At 40.7% G+C, this 27,199-nt stretch overlaps 1 protein-coding gene across 7 annotated transcripts in view; it reads left to right on the top strand.

Moving 5' to 3' along the window:
- The window catches only part of Nrp1 (neuropilin 1), a 136,806-nt gene that overhangs the window by 41,313 nt on the left and 68,294 nt on the right, over positions 1-27,199 (top strand). For all 7 annotated transcript variants that reach the window (XM_063253669.1, XM_005003200.4, XM_005003199.4 and 4 more), the window contains exons 3-6: positions 12,288-12,469; positions 18,618-18,845; positions 24,575-24,730; positions 26,702-26,868. In XM_063253669.1, coding sequence (XP_063109739.1) covers positions 12,288-12,469; positions 18,618-18,845; positions 24,575-24,730; positions 26,702-26,868 — 733 coding nt within the window. The remainder of the gene's footprint in view (positions 1-12,287; positions 12,470-18,617; positions 18,846-24,574; positions 24,731-26,701; positions 26,869-27,199) is intronic.

The raw sequence follows: 27,199 nt of genomic DNA, 5'->3' as shown, positions 1-27,199 counted from the left end.
GGGAGGGAGAGGGAAGACATACAAGCGGTTAAAAAAGGAGAATGAAGTTCTAACCATACACCCACCCCTCATGGCAGATTCCCAACATGGCTTACAGAGGCTTGGAAATATACATGCACCATTTTTTCAGTACCAAGAAGTAAAGACCTCTGCACTAAGCTGCCTCCCATTCCAAATTTATTTTTTATTTTGACACAGGATGTCAGTAAGCAGCTAAGTGGCACAGGCTGGGCTCAAACTTGCATTCTTCTTGCCTCTGCTACCCAGAATGCTGAACTTATGGGTGCACCGTGCCAAGCTTCCTACAGGATTTCGAGAAAGCTTGAGTGATCCCTTGGTAGCCATCCCAAATTAGAAGTGGATCCTAATGACCTTAAAGACTCTTTTCATTGTCTCCTAAGAGTGAACTGCAAAGGCTGGTCTCTCATCTGATTATGTGGAAAGTTCTGATTTTTGTATTAACTCCTGGGCTTCAATTTTTTCATCTAAAAGAATGGAATACTGGTCTATCTCTGTTTTTTTAACTGTATTTATGCTGATTGCTTTAATTCTAAGTAACTAGTAAAACCAAGGCATTCTTAATTCCTGCCGTCACTGACAAATTAGAGAAAACCATGGAAAGGGCACCTACACTGAGCCCCTTTCCCCCAGTACAAGCAGTTACAGTTAGCAGCACTGCACTTGTTTAGCCAGAAACAGTTGCTAAAACAGTTTTCCAAAGCACTGAGTCAAATTAAATTCCTGACATTTAAGGCAGAATAGGAGAAGGAATTTGGTTACCAAATTTATCTCCGTCTTCTCAAATTTATGTCATCATTTGCAAAATCGACTCTCTCTGAATTTCTCTTTATTGCTTCTCGTCTGTGCTAAGGCAAAATAAGTAAGTTTTCTTTTTGGTCTTTTTTATTAGGATACGGTTGTGATGCATGATGATTACAGTCATCGTGGGGAATTGGTGCATAGACATATTAAATCTTCATCATTTTTAATTTCCTTTACCTTCCTTAGTCTCCTGTCTCTTCATTTCCACAAAATCTACTTCTCTGTTTCCTGTTATCTACCTTTTTATTTTGCTCTTTAAATTATTTATATTTTGGGTTTCTCATCTCAGGGAAACTTGGTAGTATTTAACCTTGTCTGATTTATTCTACTTAGCTTTATGATATCAAAGAACATCAATTTTCCTACAAATGACTCACTATAAGTGATTTTGGTGGACACTAATTCCATATATATTATATAACAAAAAGGCCTACATGGGATTGGTTTAAACCAAGTTGAATAAAGCCTGTATGCTGATATACATTGTAGCTCTTCATAGAAGGAAATTTATAGTAGCACTTCCTTAATTATTTTGGAAAAAACTAAATTTTTTCCTGTGAAATATTTCATACTAGTAAACCAGCTTACTCCTGTCTATTCCTGTGACTTTATCTGTACTACCAAGTCTATTAATAAACATTTATTCATATTCAAAGTGCAATCTACATTAACCCTCCACATTAAAAAAAGTTAAAAGAAATTAGACTGCTTCAGTACAGTCAAAATTATGTCATTTATGAACTTGCTTATAGAAAAAGAATCCCCTTTAGGTGTGAGTAAAGAATGTGAGACATGGCATTCTCTCTCCCTTCCCCATGTGCCTTGTCTTGCAAGCTGAGGTTTTGGAATGATGGGGAACTTTCGTACCTTTTTTCCAGTTTATGTTGGACTTGGAGGAAAAGTGCACTTGGAAACGTTCACTTAACAAAACATTTTATTTCTGAGATTTAATCATATTTCCCTCTCATTTCTGTTAAGCTTACCATAATGTTATTTGGAGACTGAGGAGCACAGGGAGGGAAAGATGGGGGTCCTGCATTCTCATGCCTGAGTTGAATCCATGTGGCAGTCAGAGCTCCCATTTCAACGAGGCAACGGTTTATGCAGTCATATGGTTAAACTTAGCTGCGATGGTGCCCTGCTCTTTAGGCTACCAATAATGTTTATGACCACTGCTTGCCTTTCGTCTAAACACACAATTACTCCTTAAGGTCCCTATAAATCACGAGGCCACCTAGGTCATTAAAATCTTTTCTTCCTTCGTGATCTTGTGTTTAATACAGAAATGGTTGAAGGATTGCTCTACACCAATTAATTACTCAATCTGGAAGACAAATCAGTGAAAAGAAAATAATCACAAAAATGAGTGTTTAGACAATAGTCAACAACCCTCTGAAGTTTGTTTTGCAGCACTTTGCATGTGATCGGACTGAAAAGGGCCCAGGTTGACGTTTGAAGTATTACCTGTCCACAGAGATTTTTCTCATTATATAAATTATTCACTGCATTATGAATTGATTTAGGATAGATATGATTTGAGGCATATATGGAATACTTGCCAGGAAAGTAACTAGATTTCTAGTGGCCCAGAAGTCTACCGCTGATACATCTACCTTCTGACATCATAGAGTTTCAAATAATGACAAAATGAAAGGAACAAATGCTGTGGCATGAACACATGAGACCTGAAGGTGATTTACAGCCAACAGTGTGCTGCTTTCAATAAACATGAGGCATTAAAGAAGAAGAAAACTCTCTCTGGCCTGATCTAGTTTTCTCATGCATTTTATTCCCGCATCCTAAGTACATTAAGCCCATGTCTAAAAGTTCCGTGTTCTTGGTTGTGGCTAGCTTTGTGGTTTGCACTTTAAGTAAACCTGAAGGGCCTACTGAGCAGAAAACCACATTTTGACTTGAGTCTGGATTCAGCGCCCATACTAAGATTCAGCTTAATCTTGATTTTTGTTGTTACATTTTGTTTTTTAACTACCGATGTCACTAAAGGTAGAAGCAAAGCTGTCAGGAAAGCCATTTTTCTTCAATAGTTTTTGCTTCCCACTTTTCCAAGAAACTCGGCTGGTGGTTTTGAGGTCAGGGACATCCCCTCTATGCCTAGTTGGTGATAAAAAGATTCTATGCTAATTACTGGGGGTGGGGAAGCCTTAAAAAATAAGTATTTGCCAACTTTCATTTCTGCAGCTCTGATTAGCAAACTACCCATTGAGTAGCATAACCATTGAATAATTACTAATTAATCAGGAGGATTTCTTAAGCTCTTAAAATTAGCACATTAGGTCCCATGGTCTCAAGTGAAATTATGGCTTTATTTCTTCTTTCCAAAGAATTAAAAAGAAAATTTAAGGATTATGATTTTGTGACACTGTAAGCCAGAGCCACTGCACGTCAGTCTTGGCAGAGCTGGAAGCTGCTCCCTGGTGTTTCCACCGTACCAATTAAGTGGCTTTTTAAGAGAAGTCAGCCCTGTACTCTAATAGCGCCAGTCCAACTGCAGATCATTAAATCAGTCGGAAACATCAGTGGAAACACTTAACGGATTTAGTGTTTAAAAAAAAAGCATACTATGGTATATATAAATTGCTTTCTTTAACTTTGTTACTGACTGTAGCTTTAATTGATTGATTTCTGGCAGTGGTACTGGGGCAAGACCTACTGTCATTCCGAATAGTACTTTTCAGAGTATGATGTGGTCCTAGTCTAAGCGTTAGTCATCTAGGACTGATACCCCGCCACACACACTTGAGAATGCAGTGATAGCTCAAGTTCCTGGACTACCTAGATGGCCAGGCTGTTTTGAACAGGGAGGTGTACGTTTTAGAAGGCAGACTCTGCTCCGTGTAATTTTCTCCTTGTTGCTTTCTTTCTTTCCATATCCCAGCCTGCCTTAGAGAGGATACACCAAGCCTCTACAGAGGTCAACTACGTATATTATTTAACATTCCCTCTGATTCTGCAAGTTAATTGTCATTAGTCTGCTTTACAGGTGAGCAATTTAGACTCCTAGAGATTTGATGACCTGCCCAGGGCTCTTCAGGATTCAATGGCAGAGTGTGAGGAAAAAGTGATTCGAACCACAGTTATCCAGTTTTGGTTAACTTATGCACCCAGTGTCCGGAAAGTGTCAGTTCTTTGTCTCATTCCCTTCGACACAGAGTGGGGTGTCAGGGAAGGCGACTGTGTTATTTGCCCTTGTATTGATAATAGTAAGTAGCTGAGATTAATCAACTTAGAAAAAAGTTCCATGGAGGCTCACAGTTTGGAGATTTGTGTGCAAGAGTGGTTGGGCCACTGCTTGGGGTCCATTGAGTAACGGTTCATCCTGGTAGGAGTGCTGGGCAGGGCACAACTGCTGACCTGTGACCCGGAAGCAAAAGAGAGGAAGAAAAAAGGGCTAGAGTTCACTACTCCCTGAAGGGGGCGCACCCCAGCAACTTGAGAGCCCCTCAGTAGGCTCCACCTCCCCAATAAACCACCCAGGCAGAGATCCAGCCTAAAGATGAGGGCCAGTGGGGGACACTCCAGGTCCAGGCTATGACAGTGACAGTCTATGACCGAGACTCCTTGTTTCATCAAAGTTTCAGGAGTGGCCCCTGAATTTCAGGGTAGGGACTGGAACTTAGTTCTTATCACTCAAGCCATCTCTCCATTGGATCATGTTGAAAGATGTTCCATTAATTTAAAAATAAAATTGTTTAGTAAAAGACTAAGCAGAGAGGCTGATCCATAGAAACTTTTGTCTCAAGATTTAAAGTTAATAGGAAGGGAGTAAAGATGTCCAAAACGTTCTACTGTCCCTTCTTGATGGCTTCACCTTCCATATAAAGCCAACTTAAGGCAACCTATGAAAGTTAGTTCTGTTTTTTTTTTTTTTTTTTTTTTTTTGAGAACAGTGGAAAGTTGGCAAGGAATAAAAATTTTCTATGGAAATAAGGAGGTGAACAAGTTGTAAATGACGTTAACATCTTCCAGATGGTACAGTTTTCCTTGGGAACTGAATTTATTGTAATTAAAGGCATGTGAATATTCAAAATCTTGAACTTTGGGAGTCTCACACTGGAAGACTCCATCACTTCTAGGGCACAGTTATTTTAAGGAAGATGTTCCTTAGCTTCCACTTAAAATGTATCTTTGGGGTTTGTAATCTGAGTTAAATCAGAAATGCTTTCTCATCTGAAGATTTTTTCTAAACCTATCTTGCCAGTAAATCATATGAAGTAAAATTTCTCGGAAACTAAAAATTTATAGTGCAAATATTTCCTATTAAAATTATGTATTTTGAGCATTACTTTACCTATGCCTTGAATTCTTTTATATATTCAGGGTTTTTGTTTGTTTGTTTGTTTTTTGTCTTTTTTGAGACAAGGTCTCACTATGCAGGTCAGGCTGGCCTTGAGCTCACATTTGTAACCCAGCTGTCTTGAACTCACAGTGATCCTCCTGCCTCAGCCTCCTGAATATATTTAGTTTTGAATTAAATTATTTGCACCTTTCAGTCTGTAGACATGTGCCTTGGACTGTCTTAGAATTTCAGTCCAGAGAATCTGGCTCAACTTAGAGCCTTCTTTCTTTTTCATTGTAAGTGTTGTCTGTGGACTTGGGCTCTTAAACCAACAAGCGATATGACACAAGGACATTGAAGTGGCTCCTATCATCACTTCCTTGTCCCAGTCCTGCCCTTGCCTTCCTCTGAACCCCTCTCCTCTTCACTCTACCAGGTGGTATGAAAGGATGAACCCTCATGCCTTGAATATCAATAGAAGCTTCCTGTCTCCGTGTGTCCTACCTGAGCTGGTTCCCAGCCCCTGGTCCCCATCCCCTGGTGCACACACCTTCTCCCAGACATCCATTTGACACTAATCTAAGTGATGCTGCAAAGTAATTGTGCAGATTTACTTAAGGAACCAGCTCAGTTGACCTCAAGAAATGAAGATTATCCTAGGTGGATGTTTACCCTGAAAAGGCACTGAGCTTTTCCTAAAGTCTTGAAGCAAGCAGGAAAAGAATTCAAGGTGAAGGAGAGGCTGCAGCTGGCTTGGAATGTGATGAGGGCCTCTTGTATGGGACGCAGGTGGTGCTGGGATCTGAGAGCAGCCCACACTGGCACTGGCAGCAGACAAGGAAGCAGAGTCTTCAGGTCTGCAACTGCGGGGAGCTGAGTTCTGCCCTACCTGAGGGAGCTTTGGCAAGGATGCTGAGCTCCAGTGAGAGCTCAATACGGGCAGCACCTGGACTCAACCTCAAGACACCTGGATAGAGAGCCAGCCGCACTGGGCCACACCAGGCTGCAGGCCCATAGGATAGGAGCTCATCCTTGGGGCTGCTTTAAACCGTGAAAGTGGGTTTGTTCCTCTACAGCAGGAACCCGCTGTGTGCTGTTGTCTCTGTGACCAGCCCTGACTCATTTTAGCCCTCAGAGTCATTATCTCTTTTCATTTTATTCCACTACAGCCTTTTTTCTTGAATATTTTGTCTTTATTTTTTAATACCTTGTTTCCTGGGAACTCATGTACCTGGTGAACTCATGTACCTGGTGAATCTAACCAATCATCTGTTTTCTATGGCTTCAATGAAATTATAGTCATTATTACAACCTGAGACATTGCAAAAGCTTATTTTTTTTAATGTATGAAATTGGCTCTGTGAATCTTTCTGTGTTTTGATTATTAGGGAATGGGTCACTTGAGTACGACACATATGAAACCTTTCTTCACCTTCGTAAGAGGGAATGTAATGTGAACACTATGTGACACTGGAATTTTTCAGAGCAGAGTCATCTGGAAGCCTGTGGGTGACCTCAAGAGTGATCCTGGGTGTGTCTCTGAGAAAGGCAGTGACATAACCAAACGGCATTAACAAACATTGCTGCAGACATTTTTTATGTTTTGAGGCATGAGGGGTCGACCCCGTTTCCAGGCAGTGTAGGTGTCGGCGGTGGGAAGGTCTGGGGTAGGCAAATCCAGCAGTGGCTGTGAATGAGAAGTCCACTAACCCCTGCTCCCCGCAGAGTTATCTTCACAGCTTTGTGGCTTGAGCCCAAGAAGTCCAGAGGGTCATCCCTGAATTTTGGAAATTATGCTCATTCTAGAGCAGTGAAGACAGCAAAAACCTTGCCTGGGCTCTCAGTCAACTCAGATACAATCTGAATTGGATGATTGCTAGGAATTCAGTGGTGAGAAAATGGAAATGTTACTTAAATAACCACTCTCCTACCTAAAGGAGTCCTGACTCAAACGCTAGTGTTCCACTATCCTGATATAATATATAGGATGATAGACCGAAGATAGATACATTAAATGAAATACACGGGAAAGTCTTCCATGTTTTAAAACAGTCCATGTTAGCAGTACATGATATTTATATTTCTTGTGTGTATTTTCTACATGCCCACGACAATCTTAAATCTTTTTTTTTCTTTCCTTTCCCTCCTTCCCCGTCCATCTGTCGCTTTATCTTCTTCCTGAGAAAGATCTTACCTCCCTGCTTCCCATCATTCCTGTTTTATTTTGCTTTTTATGTATACTTTTATGTATACTTTAAGTTTCTCATATAAAGGAAACCACATGATATTTAAGTTTATGTATCTGATTTATCTCACTTACCATTATAATCTCAAGATGTATCCATTTTTCTACAAACGTTTGATTTGGAAGGAAGAAAAATCACTTTATAAATGTGGAAACAAGCTTTACTAAGAAATATGTAAACATAATAAAGCAAGATCCTGTCAATAGCCCAGGAGTTTAAAATTTGGAAATTACTCTTAGTGTTGAGATTATTCCAGCATTTCAGAAAGCATTAGATATAATTTGATTCAATTTAACCTTCTGGTACCAAAAAAAAAATCATATAGAGTCTCACAGATATGTTGGTTTTTAAAAAAGGTAGCAAACAAATAAAACTTCATAAAGACAGCAGCTTCTAACCTAGGATATAACACTGTTAGCTAGCAAGCAGATATAGATTTGCTGTTTTATACTCAGATAATGCTCTTCAAAATAATTTTTATCATATTATAAGGCATACAGAATCATTGTAAACTATTTTACTAATATAAAAATGAATAAAAAGCATAATCTTATAACTATAAGTGATGGAAATCACTACTTATAACAGTTTTATATATTTCCCTCTAGTGTTTTGTCTGTATATGAATAAGAATTGAGACTATACTGTCTATAGGAATATAAATTACTTTTCAACTACAATTATAAAAAACCCTTTTGTTGAACATTCTTTTAATAGCTGCATAGTATTCCATAATGTGAATGTATTTAAATAGTTGATATTATTCCACATTATTCTCTTAAAGTAGATTTTAAGAAATTCTTTTGTTAATAAGAGGCTATGACCATGGTAAGGGTTTTCACATATCTTGATCAGAACGATTAGAACGTTGCAAGCTAGTTGGGCTGGTGAGGGATACGTCTCACATGAAATCACTGGGCTCACAGATTGGCTTCTCCTGGTGTCACCATTCTGTATTTTTGTTTCCAAGTCCTCTTTCTAATGCGTGGGAGAAAACCTGCTTTCTTCTGAGAGAGGTCTGAGATACGTCTTAGGAGCACCATTTGTTTGCTGTTCAATTGGAACAGCTGTTAAATGCCGTGTGCAAAATAAACCAAACATTCATAGAAACACATTTGTGCAGGTGAAAATTATGTTCACCAACATCATTTCTCACTCTGGTATAGGATGTCAGGTATCAGATTTCTCCATTATGAGTACGCCTATGCCCAAGGGGTAGATCTCCTGGAAGGAGATTAAAAAGACACCACCTAAAACCCTGTTCCTAATAATGTGAGAATGTCCAGAAGCCAGGGTTGGGGGCTTGGTACAGTAGCTCATTGTATAAGTGACACCATGGTGAGGATTCACTTTCTTGCTATTAATAGGCTCCACCAAAGAGTCATTTGCACTTCTGAGAGAAAATCTGGCGTAAATAAAATATGCTGTCTGCGGATTCAGCACGCACACCTATAAAGGGTCTGAGACAGGCCTTGAGTGACTAAATGTATTTATCTGTTTCCCATCACTTTTACCCCTGCTTGGCCATTTTCCTGAAACCATAATTCAAATTTTCCAAAGGTATAAAATAATCTTTGGGTAATCCTTTTTGGAATTTTTAGAAGGAAATCTTTATTCTTTTATCATTCTTCTGAGAAACATAACCTTTGATTACTACTGGCATTCAAAATGTTCTACCACCCACATAAGCCTAGGGAGGGCCAGGTGGGGAGGTAATAAAACAAGATGCCAGTAGCTCAAAGAGCTTAGATTTTAGGGCAGGGCACTCGTGGGAAGAGCCACTCGGGGTCTTACACCCTAACAGTGAAACCCGTGGCAAAATACCTTTCAATTGCAAAACGGTTAGGTAGAGGTCTTTGCATTACTTCCCAGGAAATGTCCTCCTACCTGTTTACTGCTGTTTCTGTGCAGTGGGAAAGTTTAAGGCAGAAGACTTAAGGAATGAAAGGATGTCTAGAAGATCAAAGAATATTTCAAAGGCCACATTATGGCTCCATCCCCATGTTGAACGGGCACAGAGCAGGGACCCACAGAGGCCCATCCTCAGGAACCTGGCATAGAAGGACAGTGGTCTTTGGACCCTAACAAGCTCCTTTGTCACCTGGGACATTCTGTTAGCAGAGCTGAGACACACATGGAAGGAGGAATCTACCTTCTCAGCTCTCCCCCATGAACTTGATTCCTCAGGTGCCATTCCCAATTCTCTTCCAGCAGCTGGAGCACAGTGGTTCCCAGCGAGAGCTCAGCTGGCGCCTTCCCTTCCACCTTTGCAGACCTCTGTCCTCACCACTAGAGAGGCTGACACATCAGGCCATGTATCGTGGTGTTTGCCACAGCGGCAGCAGCAACAGAGCAATGTGCAGCCGGCTGGGGGATCGAAATTTGCAAACTCAGTATCCTGGGCCTCAGGCCAATTCAGGCTGGGTGCGTTGCTGTGGTGACACACTGAGTCTCTAGAGAGGGATGCTGGCACACCAGCTGCATTCCTGGCACAGGGTTTGCCAGTGAGAAACTTATGGAGTGGAACTGGTATCAACTCCAGAGGGAGACACAAGCTGCTTCCCTAACTTCCCTGGCAATTCTCCCCTTCGCAACTTGTGCATCACGCACCCTCCTGAGTATTTCCAGGAACTACTATTTATGGTTCTCCCTGGGGTCTCGCTGGACAGTACCTTGAAGGGAAGGGCTAGCATGGCAGCAGCCTTCCAGTTTATAAATATAGAGTACCCCTGAATAATTCGATTTCCTAAAATTGGCACTTAACTATGCAATGACTTATCTCCACTTGGGAAGGAATTCTAGTTCCCCTCCCCCATTTAAAAAAATATCTTGCTGTTGCCAAGAAGAAAGCCTAGTATTTACTATCAGAGGATATGTGAATTAAAATACCAGCATTTTCTGAGTTGTAATTTGCTGGCACTATATTAGCTGAGCTCCCTTCTACCTGTGAGAAAGTTCCTCCCAGAAGTGGCCTTAGTTCTTCAAAATGCCTGATCTACCTCTCCGATTTGTGCCTGCCAAGCAACATGCACCAGGATTTGGCCACTTAGTATTCAGACCATGTGGAGATTCAAGTAAAAAGCCTATATTCCAATGCTGGATGCACAGTTGCCAGACCAAGGCCAGTCAGCAGTTCAGATCCCAGTTAGATTATGAGAAAGCGTGGGGCAAAACATGCAGACCCGTCTTGTCAACGAAGCAGCAGCGATAAAAGGAATTACTCCATAAATGCCAACTTGGGAGGCTTTAATGAATGCAGAGACGGGGCTCCTTCCAGCTGCCCCAAGTTGACTATAAAAGCTGGTTAGGATTGTGAGCATTAATGCTTTCTTCCTCCTCCACCTCCTCCTCTTCCTCCCTCTCTGCCTTTGTCTTCTTTTAAATGCAAAAATCTCTCCAAGGATTGAGAAAGGAACAATTCCTCTGTATTTCCACAGTTTTGTGGAGGGACACAAGGTTAGCAAGCCACATGATTACTACTAGAAATATCAGATGCAAGGGGAGAAATGCATATATGTTAATGCGTTGCTCCATCAATGTCAGCTTTATTTTATTCCTGATATACACAAAGCTGGCAAGCAATTTTAACTGATGAGGTAATGTCCTTTTTAATTTAGGAAGTCTTAAGCTGTCCACTCCAACTCGTAATATCATCTTTGTGGTTGTCTCCTGAGACTTTGTGCAAACATAGTGTGTCCCGTGCAGCTGAAAGGGAGTCGTTAAAGATGACACTGGTCAGCATGAGATTTCGCCTCACTTTGATTTTTTTTAATTGCCAGATATAATTTACGTGACTGTCATATTTGAGTCGTGCTCAAGTTAATATGTCCAAGGATTTTTGAACTGAGTTAAAACCAGAAATAAAGATTTGAAATGGATGGGCTATTAATGTTTTCCTGTTGGTCCCAGGAGAAAAATAAAGACAAATTAGATTCTCCAGTGATTTGTAAATAGAAAAAAAAAAGTAAGTTAAAGAAATGTATAACCCCAGATAAACAAAGATCTTCTCATTTTCCATAGGCATAGCAGTGTTTGGTGATGGTTTTCTATCTTTTAATCCAAGTATACCTGTTATCTCAGTATAATCTGTAGAATAATATTTTATTGTCACTTTATTATACATCTTTGTAGTGAAACATTATTAAATCTGAATTTTCTTAATCTCATAAATTCAATGATTTCATGTGTTCATATTTCTTTTTCCAACAATATTCCTTTGAAAATGCAGACTGGTAGGTATAAACAAACGTACTTTCCACTTTTAAATAAACTTTATTTTCCTGTGGATAAATTATGTTTTATGACCCAATCGTGGTTTGCGGAAGAAAATGAGTGTTTTTCACTGTTGAAAGTGGCTACTGAGAGAGGTTTTTTTTTTTCCCCCCCTAGGAAGTCTGGAGTTTGTGGAATTGAGTTAAATAGTGAAGAATCTGTTTATTATTCTGTGGCCATATGTTTAAAGGGTTGCTCACAGAAATCAAAGTATTCTTCATGGAAAGCTCCAGTTAAGGAGACATTTTGAATTCATAAAAGAACTTCACAGTTTGAAAAGAATGCATAGCATTATGTATTGACACCCCACCACCATAGACAAAGGAACACAATTTAATAATAGAGAATTGTGCTCATGAGATTTTTCTTTTTCTTGCTAATTGGTTACTTTAACTGACATTGTCTGTGAGTATAATGGACACCATTATCCTTAACAGTTCTGTGTTGCCAGATGATATATACAGACATGATGTAGTCCATTTTAATTATTTCATTTTGCTAGATATTTTTCCCTCCATGTAATTCAGTAGTGAATGCAGACAGCACCCCCCCCCACCTTTGGCAGACTGTTGGATAATGTTAGTTTTTAAAATTGCAATGAAAAGGGCATTTCTCATCAACCTAATGTCTCCCTCCTGTTTGCATGCTAGGTATGACTACGTGGAAATCATTGATGGAGAAAATGAAAATGGACGTTTATGGGGAAAGTTTTGTGGGAAGATTGCTCCCTCCCCTGTAGTGTCTTCAGGACAATTTCTTTTCATCAAATTTGTCTCGGACTATGAAACACATGGTGCAGGATTTTCCATTCGTTATGAAATTTTCAAGCGAGGTGAGTGAGACACATACAGAAGAACAAATGTGACTAAATGATCATTAAAAACTGTTGGATTTCCCAAGAGATAAATTTATGCTTTTACCTTCCATAAAGAGCGATATACTTCCACTGCAAAAAATATCAGAAAATACTTCTCATGCTTTTAGTATAAAAATGCATACGTGAAATCTCTATGAGTGGATAATTATATATGTATGCATATTCTTGCACTGAGAGCTGCTTGACTTGGGAGATAAGTCACATGTATGCGTATGTACGTATATAATACATCCACTTGCTTCTTGCATATAGTGCTATCAAAAACAAAAATGGTCAGGAAAGAGGCTGGGAATAGCCTTTCATTTTCTGTCCAATAAAACCTTGGTTTGCAAGCATGATTCGTTCTGGAAACTACTTGTAATCCAAAGCACTTATAGCTCAGGTTGAATTTCCTCATAAGACAAAAATGGAAACTCAGGTGTCCCATAATTCAACATATTCACATAAAAGCAATTCCAATGTTGTGAAATAATACAAAATAATGTAGAAGATACAAAATATAAAGAAAAAAAAAAAACAAATTAACCTGCACTTGGGAAACCTTGGTGGCTGGTGTGAGGCAGACAAAAATGGAGGGTTATTGTGTCACAGGACTTTCACTATTCCTAACAGAATCAGTGTTATCTATCTGCTCAGTGGAATCTTTTCCTTTTTGTGCAACTTTAACAAGGACCCCCTCCAACGACCCTTGCTTGTACCTTCTTTTGAGCATTTTGAGCACACACGGTATCGCACTGTCACCTCATCAGCTTCATTATTTGCACTGCTAAAGTCTTATTCAGGTGGCACTTTCTACAGAATTTGGCAGTTTCCCACAATGTTACACTAATCTCATTCGAAGTGGTGGATTCCTGCATCTGTTCCTTCCTCCCCTGCAGGTGAGATCTCTTCCTTAACCTCTTGCTGTTGGGAGATTTTCACCCACAATCCTGAAGCAAGAGTAGGGGTGAACAGTGGCTCAGTTTTGCTCATGTGATATTCAGCATCACACGCTACTTGTCCTGAAAGAGCTTACTTATCTATTAAGTGAAGGTTTATTAGAAATGTTTGTTCTTCTTACAGAACACTCACAGAGTAAGTTACAATCCAAAGTTTTGCTGTATTTCCCAAAGACCGGAACATGGCTGAAAGAGAGGAGAGAAATCCGGCCCTAGGTCATTAAGTACCAGGCGTGATCAAACCGTTTGGTGAATATTTTGTTTAAAAATTTTATATATTATAGTACAAGATACATTGTCACCAATTTCCCTCCAAGTACTCCCTCCTGCTTCAAGCACATTGATTCTACCATTCTTACAGCTTTCGGAAGCCGTTCTGGAAGTGCTCTTTCATGAGTGTCTTTAGGGTTGCAATATAAAGGCTGCCTCACTTTCTTGAATAAATTCAAGATGTTTACCTTTCATGGTGATTTTGACTTTGGGGAAGAGACAGAAGTTGCACAGTGAATATGGTGGATGAGGACACACTTTAATGTTTTTACAACCCTGCCTTTTTGTCAGATGGCATGTGGTGGTGGCTTTCATCATATTTCAAGCATATCTTGTAAAGACACTCAAGAAAGTGGCAAGAATGATGAGACAAGTATATTCAAAGCAAGGGGGCATATTTTGAGGTGGATTAGTAGCCATAAGTCTTTTACTGTAATAACATGTTTCTTCACTTTGGTTTTGGTTTGGTAGCAGGGATCGAACTCATGACCTTGCACTTGCCAGGCAGGCACTGTGCCACTTGGGCTACATCCCTGGGCCCTGTAATAAAGTTTTTAAAATTATATAAATATTCACCATATATTTTGATCAGACATCTTATTCTTCATCTTCCTCCCAAATGAACTCAGCTTCTTGCATTTCCGTGAGTCTCAACTCCGCCATAATTTCCCTACCCTGGTGTCCAGCACTAGCCGTGAGGTTTAAAGCCTTCTATTTGTTCTCTCTTCTACTCCCTACATGGACACGGCTTGCAGTTCTATTTAATTTTCACCCAGAGATCTCAGTGAACTTCCTTTCCATGTCCACTGCCATTAACTTAACAGGCTCAAACTGTGGTTCTCTTCCTGCTGCTTAATCTTACACATAGCTTCCCTAACAGGCCTCCAACCACGTCTTCCAGATGCCTACAATGGGTCTCCATCATCTGTTGGGTAAACACTCAATCCCTGCTCACAGCTAGACATCAAGTTGTGGTGCTCTTGACTCTGTCCATCACAGCTCTCACAGACCCCCACCCCAAGCCCAGCCTGGCCTCCAGCCTCAGCATGATGCACTGGGTAAAGCCCAGCAGACCTGAGTGTCAGTTTACACTTCCACTGTCTCCTGGTATATATGCATAGAGCTTTGGCTTCCGCCTCTGAAAAAATGGAGAATAGTACCCAACCCTGGCTTGCTGGAAAAATCAGATGAGATGTAGAACATGTAACCAATGCCTGATACTGACAATGTGTGTGGAGACAAGAGTGTCACAGGGATTATGAACAAAGCTGGTGCCTTCAAAACTCAGAGCTCTTGTTTTCTTCCAGAATGTCCTTGACATCCTTGGAAACTTGACTCTAGATATACTCTTCATGGGATGTTCCTCCTAATTAATCTGCATTTTACTCTATGCGTACACTTGAGATATCTCCGATGTATGTGCCTGCTGTGTACAGTACATGGAGAGTGTGTGTGCAGAATGCTTGTACACATTCAGATATCCCACACATGGAATATTTTATTTTTTTATATATGTTTTATTTCACAATGAAATTAGTACTTGAAAATGGCAAAAGAAAGTATATTTTCTTTCACTGCATATACTGCATGAAAATTGTTAATAAAATACATTTAAGCAAATATATATGTCATAGACTTTTTGCTTCAAAAGTCATTGAATGATGCCGTAAAAACCATGACTGTATTCTTTTGAAAATATAGCACTTTTTTCAGGGTCCAGAAATTTCAGTTTCCTCAAAACACATGAATTATATATATATATATATTTTTTTTTTTTTTTAAAATCAGTACCAGGGATCGAACTCATGACCGCCTGCTTGCATGGCAGGTGCTTATGCCGCTGAGCTAAATCCCCAGCCCCAAAACACATGAAATATATTAATCAGAGTTTAATTCACCAAGAAATTGATCTTCTATCTGTTGGCCTTGAGGTTTTAAGCAAAGGACTGACATTCTCAGAGAGAGTGGGCCATTTCTGAGGCCCTATGGCTGAAAGTGCAGACAGACCATCCTGCCTGACGCCCGGCAAGCCAGTCTCAGTCTCTTCTATTTTTCCGGGAGTTACCCTGGGCCTCCCTAGTTCTCTTCCCAGTGACCCCACTCTTTCTTCTATCTGGTTTCTCTGATACCGAAACTGTGGGTCACCTACCCAATAATTGTTCCCGTTCACGCAAAGCAATTTCTGTAGGAGATCCTATTTCCCACCTGTCACTCTCCTTGTCCTCCCCCTGATGCTGGGTGCTGTAAGAGGGTGTGGCAGTTTTTAATGGGTCTCAGAGTGGGCAAGGGGTACCATTTATGGAGACCAAGATTGCCCACTTGATATGCACTGGGTGACCAAGAGTCTGTATGCTTTGTAATAATACCAAAGTGTTATGCAGCTATTATTACAATCAGTTCCCGCTGTCGTTAACAACTGTGTGACTTGCATGGTGCTGCACAAAAACTCTCAAGCTTGTGCAACACATCAAAAGCCCAGTGTTTGTTGGCTTCTAAAGTCACCTCTCTCTGTGGTCCATTTGTTGTTTGGCCCACAAGGCTGCTGCCTACAACCCTGCTCAGCCCAGATGCTCAGCACAGACCCCTGAGCCCAGTCTCGCCACTGTCCTTTCTGGAAAAAGCACCTAGTCAATTGTGGATGCAATGGTGACAAAGAAAACATTAAAACATTAAGACAAACTTTGGTGGCTAATGGAGCAAAATAGGCAATTACAGGGTCTTTAAGTAGGCAGAGTGGTGGGTTTTTTTTTTGGTTTGTTTTTCAAATCCACAGGCCCAACTATTTGTCTTATGCACATATTTGAGAATCAGGAAGGTTAAGAGGCCTCTTGAGGTCCCAAGTATGTCAGTGGTAGAGACAGGGCTGGAACTCAGCTCCTGGTGCTCAGTGGTGCTCTGCTGCCTCACCTTGTGGCGTGCACACACACACAGGTTCACACTCTTTGTCTAAACATGTGAGCAAACCTGTGGTTGCCACCAAGGACATAGGACACGGCTAGGCATGGGGGGTCGTGGAAATGTGTTCAGTTTTTGTTTTTATTTCTCCACTGACTCTGAATATCACCTGGAAAAGTGTATCCTTTTACAAAGGAGAGATTAGTACGTGCACTGTGGTTTGCTGTTTGCTTTGTCTTCTGTAACCTACCTAAACCATTTCCCCCACCAGGAAGGAAGTTGGAGGTATCCAGTGTCTTTGTCCCTATATTTAAGAAATAAAATTCTAAAGCACTCCCAAAATATAATATGCAAAATATATGTGTATATTTTAGTATAAATATATATTATTCCCTGTGAATTAATGACTCCAACTGGCATAGTCACTGGGCTCTCAGGAGCCCCCACCGTAATTCAGAAATGGATTTGAAAACTTTACCTGGAATTGAGCTGACAATATGCAACACATTAATATGGTGGAGTGTGAACCACAGCCAAGGTTCAACAGTATAGTAAACTTCTGTGGGCAAGTTACCGTGTCCACCTAACAAGTCCTGTTTCTTGAATCTCCCGTGCCACACACACCCAACACGTGTGCAGGGGAAACAATTGGTTTGTTTTCTCAGCAGTTTCCCAGGTACACTGAGATGGAGATTCAGCTTCCTGACCCAAGCCACCAAACACAGAGATCTACTGGTTACATTTGACCTGTGTTACACCTAATAAGTTACCTGTGACTGCCAACATTCTGCTAGACGGTTCAGTTAAGAAGGTTCAATTTCAACACACCACCTTACTCAGAATTGAATCCTCATGTGACACTGCAGGAGTCCATCGTGTCTCTCTGCAGGTGACAGTGAGACAGTGATGCAGGAAAGAAATTGCTGAGTCAGACATCCCCAGATTTGATGGTGGGATTAGAAGATCAGTTCGTCTCCAATTCACAGAGAGTTTAAGTGTAGCTGTCTGAAAATCACAGCGCTGCTGGTGGTAAGGAGGGCAGTGCTGATACCTCCTGTCAGTGTAGATGGACAGGTTTTCAATCGTGCAGTAGACACCACTTACTCAACACTAGATTCTGTGAACTGAAATTGTGCTCATTCGTGCTTCTGTGAGGTTAACCCACCACATGTGCATGAGTGTTCCTGGTCATTGCCAATTACAAAGCACTACAATTTGGGAAGTCTCGATAGTATCGAATAGTCATTAAAAGTGGACCTTACCAATGTGTGTGTGTGTGTATGCGCCTGCACGTCCACTAACAAGCAACTATAAATTGCTGTGGCTATTACTTTGGGAAAGGTTAGCGTGCCAACTTTGATATCAGATGACTCCCACCATCATGACCTGTAATCACGTTTTATCGTGCCCTCACCGAGAGCCACGTGTACTGGCACACCTGTGTCAACACCATTCAGAATGACTCACTCGCCCTGGGTACAGTACGAATTACCTTTCACATCTAGTTTGTCAAGGAGGCATAGGTCACATCTGGCACGGTTACTTAGTCACTGGTGTAGGAATCTGAAACCCAAACTCCCTCCCCTGAATTCTCTCCCTCGCCTTTGTAAATGTTCTATTTCACCAATAAAGTGCTGTCAGATTCAAGATTTAAAGATGTAGGTTTGAAGGGGCTATAATTATTTCTCTAGGGCTCTGTCAAGATTTCTGCAGCTTATTCATTGTTCCCACATGATTTTATATTTGTCATTTTTTTTCTTCTGCAACAGCAGAAGTCTTTAAATTGCTCCACACAAATGCAAAGCTCAGGTGAACACAATAAATCTGAATGTGACTTGCCATACTATCACTAACATGAAAAGGCTGAGTAATGCCTGATTAGGACAGTGATTATAGTGGTGAACTTTTATTAGAAAAGTACTCTGTCTCTGCCTTGGTTATGTGTCAGTAAAGTTGTTTCAGTGGAATTTTCATTCTCTCCTTTTTTCTTTTACTCATAGGTCCTGAATGTTCCCAGAACTACACATCACCCACTGGAGTGATAAAGTCCCCTGGATTCCCTGAAAAATACCCCAACAGCCTTGAATGTACTTATATTATCTTTGCACCAAAGATGTCCGAGATTATCCTGGAATTTGAAAGTTTTGACCTGGAGCTTGACTCAAATAATCCATCAGGGATGGCTTGTCGCTATGACCGGCTGGAATTGTGGGATGGATTCCCTGGCGGTAAGAACTAAGAACAGCAAGAAGCATCTATGAGGAGGGACCTGGGGAAGGGCTTCAGGATCCACTTACAAATGTCACAATATACACAATTTTTTTTTAAAGGTAGCTCAAAAGGGCAAGAGAGAACAAAGCGAAACAGTAACTCTATGTAAAAAAAGGGGGAAATATTTGAGGTCAGGAAGACATCTGTAATTATCTAATGCAATTCCTTCATTTTATAGATAAGATGCTGGCCATGAAAAGTTGTTATACAAGGTTTTTAAAAGCTATTTTTGAGATAGATTTTGGAACAACACATACTTTTCCTAACCAAAATTTTTTTTCATTCATTGACCTCCCTCCTGGTCATTAATTCACAGACTGTCAAAAGTTAGGACCTTAAGAGGTCACTTAAGTCAAACCACTCATTTTACAACAGTATAGACTAAGGATTAGAGAAGCTGAGTAACTTTTAATTATTTTTCAAATTTAGGGAAAGAATGTGATTGTTTTAGTATTCTTAATTTAGACAAATTCCCTGTTTGCTCTCTGTGGAATTTTAATCTTTGGCAACTGGACTGAACTCAACACTGAATATAATTTATATTCTTTGTTCCTATTATTCTAATTAATTAAAACAACTGAAATATTTGTAAAATACCTGTCACATTCCAGGCCCTTTTCTAGCCACAGGGTAAGCAAAACAATCAAAGATGTTGGCCCTTGTGGAGTTTATGTTAGGTAGAGAGGGAAGCCCATAAACAGCGCACACCACAGATAAACTAATTACGTGCATGGGATGCTAGAAGGTGACAAGTGTCTTAACAAATCAGAAAGAAAGAAAAGACAGAAATGAGGGAAGGAGAGCAAAAAGAGGGACAGATGGAGGGAAGAAAGTATAGCAGAAAAAGGAATGAGAACTTGGGGAGGTGGAGTGAGGGGCCGAAATTTTATAGGGTGGTAAGGTTGGCAGACAAAGGCAGTGACGTGGGAGTTTGAGGGAGGGGAGGAAGGAGCCATGTAGACACCACAATGAAAGCTTTCCATCCAGCCCGGGTGAATAAGAACATGAATGGCAAAAGAGCACACCCACCTTCTGAACAGAAGGAGGTGATCTCAAATAATTTCCTGCGGCTGCATTTCTTGTCCCATGTTTAGTCTGGTTTCATATTAAGATTTCTCTAGAGGACGTGCACTACACAGATCAGAAAGACCAACTTGGAAGTTCTTGGTGGTTGTGCAGTTAGAGATGTGTAGCCATCTCCTAAGTCGCATCACACACTATTCTCAAATTTGAGGAGAGAATAGTTGATAAACCATAAACAAAGAACAAGATATGAAGAATAATGTTGTAGTCTTTGAAACATTATCAAAATCAGTCATTTTACCAATAAAAAGCATTAGTAGGAAACTGGTGACAGAATTATTGTTTTTGGACTTGATGGTGAATTAACATTAGTTTCCTATCTCCTTTGCTCTTTTACCATATAAATAGGGCTATGATGATCTTATCAAAACTCCTTCATCAAGTAATGAGATTTTCCCAAACACAGTGTTGATGGATTTACAAATATTCAATCCAATAATTAAGAAAACAATGTTATAGTAATGTTGTAACAATAGTTAGATCATTTAATAATGGTTTTATTTGTTTGCAATCCAGATTTGCAGCTTTCCTCTCTAAAACTTTCATTTAAACTGACATCTGAAGAAGAGGTCCAATCAACAAACTTATTTAGAACACTTTCAGAAAAAAGCACATTGTTATTAGTGTCAAGGCTCTTTCCAAGTAGTAATTTTCTGGCTCGAGAAAATCACTGAGTTGAAGCAAAGAACAATTAACAATAAGAGTTTTCAGCCTTGCAATCTGTCCATGTTTTGAACTATGATATGTCTGACTTATTCCCAGAGAAAACTGAGTTTGAACTCTGAAGAAGTGTTTGTATATTTGTTAATATGTACCTAGCTTCTGCAGCCTACACCAGCAAAACAGTTCTGTTTTTTTAGTTGAAATGAGTATCTGAGTCTTCCCAAGTTTTCTGTCAGTGGCACTAGAAACATTTTTGTCATAATAATCCAACACATCCAGTTCCTCTGCCAACAAAATTGCTTTTAGTCTTTGATATCCTTTCCAAAAACAACAAGCAGAAGGCACGGAAGGCTTTTTAACCATTAAGTAATTTTGTGTTGCATTTTATCATAAACATTGAATTAAATGACTAAGTAATTGAAAGCCATCCACTGATTCATATTAACTTTGTAGAGAAGCAGTTTATTCCAAAACTCAAAATTCAGCGTATGCAGATTGTGAATCACACATCTTTACCTTTCACTCTCTTTGAAGTTCTGTGGATTTGAAAGTAGTAACCCTGTTGGACCTGAAACTTTGCACATAGTTCAGAGCAAAAGTGCACCAAGTTTGAGACATGGTAGACACCACAAGTGTCCGTGCTGGAGGATGGAGCTGGGTGTAAACGAATGGTTCTCATCATCGGGCACAAATGCACCCAGGAGAAGAGACTGGATCTGCTGTTGGTACCTACATCCCCAACATTATCGGTCACCTGGGGAACAAGTCTTATAAAATCTCAAATGGGTGGAGTTTTAAAAATTTATCTTTACATTGGAATCAACTTTCTAAAACCAAAAAGACAGACACAAATGTGCCATTTGGGAGCAGGGAGCTAAGTACCAAAGTTTATTTGTATTATTCGAGATTTTTGCACCAAAAGATTTGTTAATTTAAGAAAGCATTGATGCTCTCTTACCTTTCAAATGATTATCTTTTTTAAATATTCACAATACTTCATTCTCTATGTCAATCTTTGATTACTGTATTGTTGCGCTTTTTTTCACATCAAAAGGTAGTAGAAAACCAGATTGTCTAGATTGTGAGGTATAGTTGTAATTACAGGACTGATTAATGGAAAAATACACCAAACTGTATTGTGGCCGTTCCCTGTGGCAGGTATATCTTTTTAAACAGCACAGATGCTATGTTACTTTACACCTGACTAGATCCAATCATTACAGACCTGTTCTGCCCCAAAAGATAGCCTGGCATATCTTGCTTACTTAAATTCCTCAGTAGTTCAATTTTTGAATTATATTTGTGGGTTTTGTGATGGTGTTCATTCATCTCTTTGGCCTTTGGGTCTGTAATAACAAAAAGAGGAAATCCAATAGCTGTATTCATGTAAATACACAAATGAGCACACACAGGAGACAGACAAGAGTGCTTCACCCACTCTGGTTCAGATCAATATTGCATTAGCTTGCTAGGCTGAGGTCTCGCTGTTGTTCAGGAAAATTCAATGCCTCTTTGTATTATGTCTCCGAAACCTTTCATTCTCGTATCTTAAGGGCTCCTAAAGAGAGCTGCAAGCCGCTGACCGGGGGCATGTTCTAAAGGACAGAAGGCAGATTTACCCAGCATGTCTTAAACATTATAAACCCGTGAGTCATGGAGACTCTCTAAATTATGAGTCTGCATTAGACAAGTTCTCTTCTGTTTCCTTTTTCAAAGAGACTCCCCCCGTCCACCCTCCCCAGGGGAATTGGGTGGCCAGGGAGGGGGAGGACCAGCCGCCAGCAGGGGCAGCTCTCCTAGCCAGTGTACATTCTTGGGAAGGTCAGCGGCTGCAGTGACCAGAGAGCAAGCCCCAGGCTTCAGGCTGTAAAAGTTTGCCCACAATCTAAAGGGGAGATTCTGAAAGCACACAAATGGAATTTAAATGAGGGGGACATGCGGGTCTATGAATGGACTTCCAGCTTCTGCATTGTAACTGCAGACCAGAAATGGGATACTCTTGCCTTTTCCTTTTAGGAAAGGAAAGACCTAAGTTTTTGGCTCTAACAAGATCTTTTCATGCATAGGGTATGCGCAAATAGAGTTCTGTGGGAAAGAAAAAAAATGCTGAATTAGTGATAGGGCCGCATCGAGAATGAAGGGAATCTGGAAAAGAACTAGCCCTTCTGGAAGAGTCTGAGGTCAGCTTAAGCTAAAGAGAAGCAAGAATCAGTGAAGAGCTTCATCTTCTGGGGGTGGTTGGTTTTTGATGACTGGAAAGTCTAATTTAACGACATTGTCTGGTCCTAATGTGATAATATGATTTTCCTAGATAATCCACATTGATTTCCCTCACTTTGGCAGCCCCCTTGTTTTCTTCATGATAAACTGGTCTTCACACACAGCCTTTGGTTTCAAGAGAGCAAGGTTTGAATTTCACTCAGATTAATCACTTTGAATGCATAGACTTTATCAGGTATTTGAAGTACCTCATTTTGCCAAAGATCTACACACTCTAAGAAGTAAGGTGCTCCGATTATCTGCCTAGAGAGCACTCAGCTTGTGTGTGGGCTTCCTATCTGCAGTCGCTCTAGAAATATCTTCTTGTCCTCATCAGCAGCCTTGTGCTTTCAAGTGCCACACACAGGACTTGGAGCATCTCATCCCCCCTGAAGGACTGTCCCCCCAGGGAAAGGTCCGCCCACTGTCTGCCTTCAATGAAGTGATAACTCTTATTTGAAAGGCATGAACCCGTGGATCTGGGGTAGAGGAAAACAGTCCACACCACCAGACTGTCCTTCTAACTCCAAACCATCTGGCACATTTTTACCATATGTGCAATGAAAAAAAAAAGAAAGAAAGAAACCAAAAATGAGAGAAAAAGGAACCTCCCACTCTATCTTTCTCTGTCTCTGTCTCTGTCTCTCTCTGTCTCTCTCTCTCTGTCTCTCTCTCTCTCTCTCTCTCTCTCCCTCCCTCTCTCTCTATCTCTCTCTGATCTGGAGAGATATTCGAAAGGCGGCTTACAATGGCTCATTGCCAACATTTGTCTAAAGGACTTCAACAAAGGTGTGGCCAGTTTAAGACAAAAAACAATTTGACTTCACTACAAACTAGTCAGTGTTCTTGATCTCTCGCTGCCTTGAGTATCCTTTTCTCCTGTCGTGCACAGTCAAGCATCTGCCTTGGGCCATTTTCTTGGTCACAGGATATAATGCAATGTATTGGAAGAGAAAACCTGAGACAGAGGTCAGGAAAATGCATTTGCTGTTCATTTTGTTTGTAATGTACCATTATGTAGAAGTCATTGGCATCAGCAGTCTGTACATTTTCTATTGTTAGACCTATGCTATTCACTAGGTGTCAGAAACAGTCCTGAGTAGAACATGAGACCTTGCCCTTTGTCGCAAGCTCTGATGTTCATCTTATTCAGAATTCAGGGACTGAAAGACTAAACAAGGAAGGAAGTTGGGGTTACACAGCTCTGGAACAGACTTCTTTCCTGGTGCTCTTCCCAGGACTCAGGGCTCCCCCTAATCCCTTATAGGAGCAGGAGAAGTGAGGAGAGGCAACTTAGGGACCTCGGGGACCTGCCAGGCTGCAGTCTTTCAGCACTGGGCTGTATGAGAAGTGTGGCTCAGGAGATGAGAGCTAAGATGCCACTTGACGACCCAAACCTCATTCTTCACAATTGAAGCAAGCATTTCGATTCTGTTCTGAAAACAACCCTGCTCGCTGGGGATCACGGCTATGCCTGTTACTGCCCTTCTGAGTACACTTTAAAATCCTCTCCACAACTCCATCCAATATGTTCATTGCAAACCAATTAACTAAGGAAGCCTTGCTTTGGGTTAGAATAGACTTCTGGGTTCTGCTGGGACCCACGCTTGTAAATGGTTATTTTTGCATCTGCTCTAGAAGAAAAGACATTTTGACATTCCCTGTGCATTTGCCTTTCCAGTTGGCCCGTACATCGGACGTTTCTGTGGACAGAAAATACCAGGTCAAATCCGTTCTTCATCAGGCATTCTCTCCATGGTTTTCTACACCGACAGTGCAATAGCCAAAGAAGGCTTCTCAGCCAACTACAGCATCTTGCATAGCAGTGTCTCAGAAGGTCAGTGTTGCTCATCTCGCGAAGTCCTGTGATAAATACTCCTGTTACTCCATTTCACACACCTGCAGCCACATGCGACACTAAAGAAATGTTTTTGTGAAGTGGGATGTGGAGTGTTTTTTGCTTTTAAATTTCTTTTTGTAATGAATAGCAACAGAAAAAACGATTTGGTGTGCTTTCTTCCTAAAACTGTGGCTGAGACTCTGAAATCACTGAAGGAAGTGGAAATAGCAGCACACTGCCTCAAAACAATGAAATAGGGCCCTGAGCCCTCCCTGACACCCTCAATGCATAACAGGCAGAGAATCATAAAAGCAGCCTACGGGCAGAGCCGTCGCACAAATGGACAGTGTGCGTGCCTTGGTTGTGGAGAAGCCTGGGGGAAGCCATTCTGTTTTCCTTTCTTACCTGAGTGAAAGTGGATATTCATGAAAAGAAGCATGTTTCATTTTGTGTTAATACCTTTCCATCAGACACAAAGAGTAATGGATTTTTATAACCTATTAAAATACTCAACCAACTCAACCCCTTTCTCAAAGTCGAGTGGCTTCCAGCTCTTTTAAGAGCTGAAGAAAAAGCCTAAAATGATAAAGAATACGCATGCATTTGTGTGTTTCATATCAGTTCTAGCTGCCAGGTTGTGTGGGGACTTATGGCAGGACACAGGGTACTTGGGGATCCATCCTAGAGATGCTAGCACCCTCCTCTATCAGAGCTCACCAGGAAGTAAGATGGCTAACAGTAAAATGCTACTTTGACTAATTAATTTTTGTAATTTTGGTGCCTGTCAATGATGTTTCTATTACAAAAAACAAGCCTGAGCTTAAAGTATGAAACCAATGAAACAAAACCTTTTGTCACAAAACTTCATCTGTTAAAACGAAATTCAGAAAAATATGAAATTTTGACTAGCTAAGTGTGTTTGCTTTCTATTGCTATAATAAATACCCGAGACAATCAACTTAAAAGATAGAAAGTTTGTTTTGGCTGACAGTTTGGGAAGCATCAGACTGATCACTTGGTACAGTTACTTTGACCCTCCAGGTCATGGCTCACCCCATGGCCAGAAAGTGCAAGAGAGGAAATGAAACTGGTGACCCGGGGTCTCCTTCCCAAGACACGTTCCCAGGAACCTAAAGACCTCTCACTAAGCCCCACCCCGAAGGGTCCTAGTATCCCAACAATGCCACCCTAGGGAGCAGACCTTTAATAGGCGAACCTTAGTGGGGCACGTAAGATCCCAACTGTAGCACTGAGATTTTCTGGATAGTTAAGGCTCTTCCCTTTAACTCCTGTAGCTTTTGCTTCACTTTGGATTAACATTTTCCTAAAATTGATTATTATTCACCTCTCACTATCACCAGCCCCACTGTACTGGGCCCATGGAGTACTGTGCAGGTTTTGGTGATTCATGGTCATCATTGTGAGCATTGTGTCCTGTGCTATAAAACTGTGGTGCTCTTTGGGCCATGTGACACTGCAACTTAGCCCTGATGAATATTCTGTGTTTTAATAAACTAGATTAAAGATGTTAATAACTGTGACCAGTCTGGGTGTAAAGTAGACATGAATTGTGAGTAGACACAGACTCTCTTTCAGTGTTATTAAATATTAGAGAAATAACTCAATACTGAAACTTTATTTAACTACAATTTTTTTTGTATACTCATCACACAAGGAGTCACTCATCCTTGGAGATAAACCAGAATTTCCATCACTTCCTAATTTCTAATAGTATTTTTCTCAACCTAGGCCTACTGGGGAAAATTATTAGTCACTATATGACAATCACAGCCTGATTTTCAAATAATACCAGGAAAACACAAGTATCAGTGCCACATTTCACAAGTCCCTTGCTGACTTCTTTCATAAAACTTTGAATGGATGAACTCCTCAGTTTGCCAGGCTTGGAAGAAAGGCATCTCTTGGGTTCCCGTGTTTCAATAATCCAAGCCTCATTTTTCCCGCCAGATTTCAAGTGTATGGAACCTCTGGGCATGGAATCAGGAGAGATTCATTCCGACAAGATCAAGGTCTCTTCCCAGTACAGCAACAGCTGGTCTGCAGAGCGCTCTCGCCTGAACTACCCTGAGAATGGCTGGACCCCTGGGGAAGATTCCTACCGAGAGTGGATACAGGTAAGTAGCACAAGACCTGGCTTCTTTAGAGGTAAAAGAGATTTGAGTCATCGGGAAAGGCTGATGTATAGAACAGAACTGTGAAAACTGCCTTTAGCTAAGAAGAGTGCTGAATATAATCCTTAAAGCACAGTCCCTCACTGTGCAGCCAAGGAAAGCAGCTCAGGCAGCCCCGCCTGAACATCCCCTGTCTTCTCAGGCCCTTGTGCGCCACTCTTCAAAGAACTGGAAGACAGATGGCTCACTTTGATAATGACTAAAAGATCAGATCTTCCCAACAACTATACATTCCTAAACATATGCTTCCTACTTTGATATACTCCAGCTTCCT

Source organism: Cavia porcellus, unplaced genomic scaffold, assembly GCF_034190915.1.
Source record: "Cavia porcellus strain 051 isolate PalLab524CR breed Dunkin Hartley unplaced genomic scaffold, mCavPor4.1 scaffold_7, whole genome shotgun sequence".
Classification (NCBI taxonomy): Eukaryota; Metazoa; Chordata; class Mammalia; order Rodentia; family Caviidae; genus Cavia; species Cavia porcellus.
The sequence above is the reverse complement of the archived record's forward strand: the minus strand, read 5'-3'. Positions and strand labels throughout refer to the sequence as shown.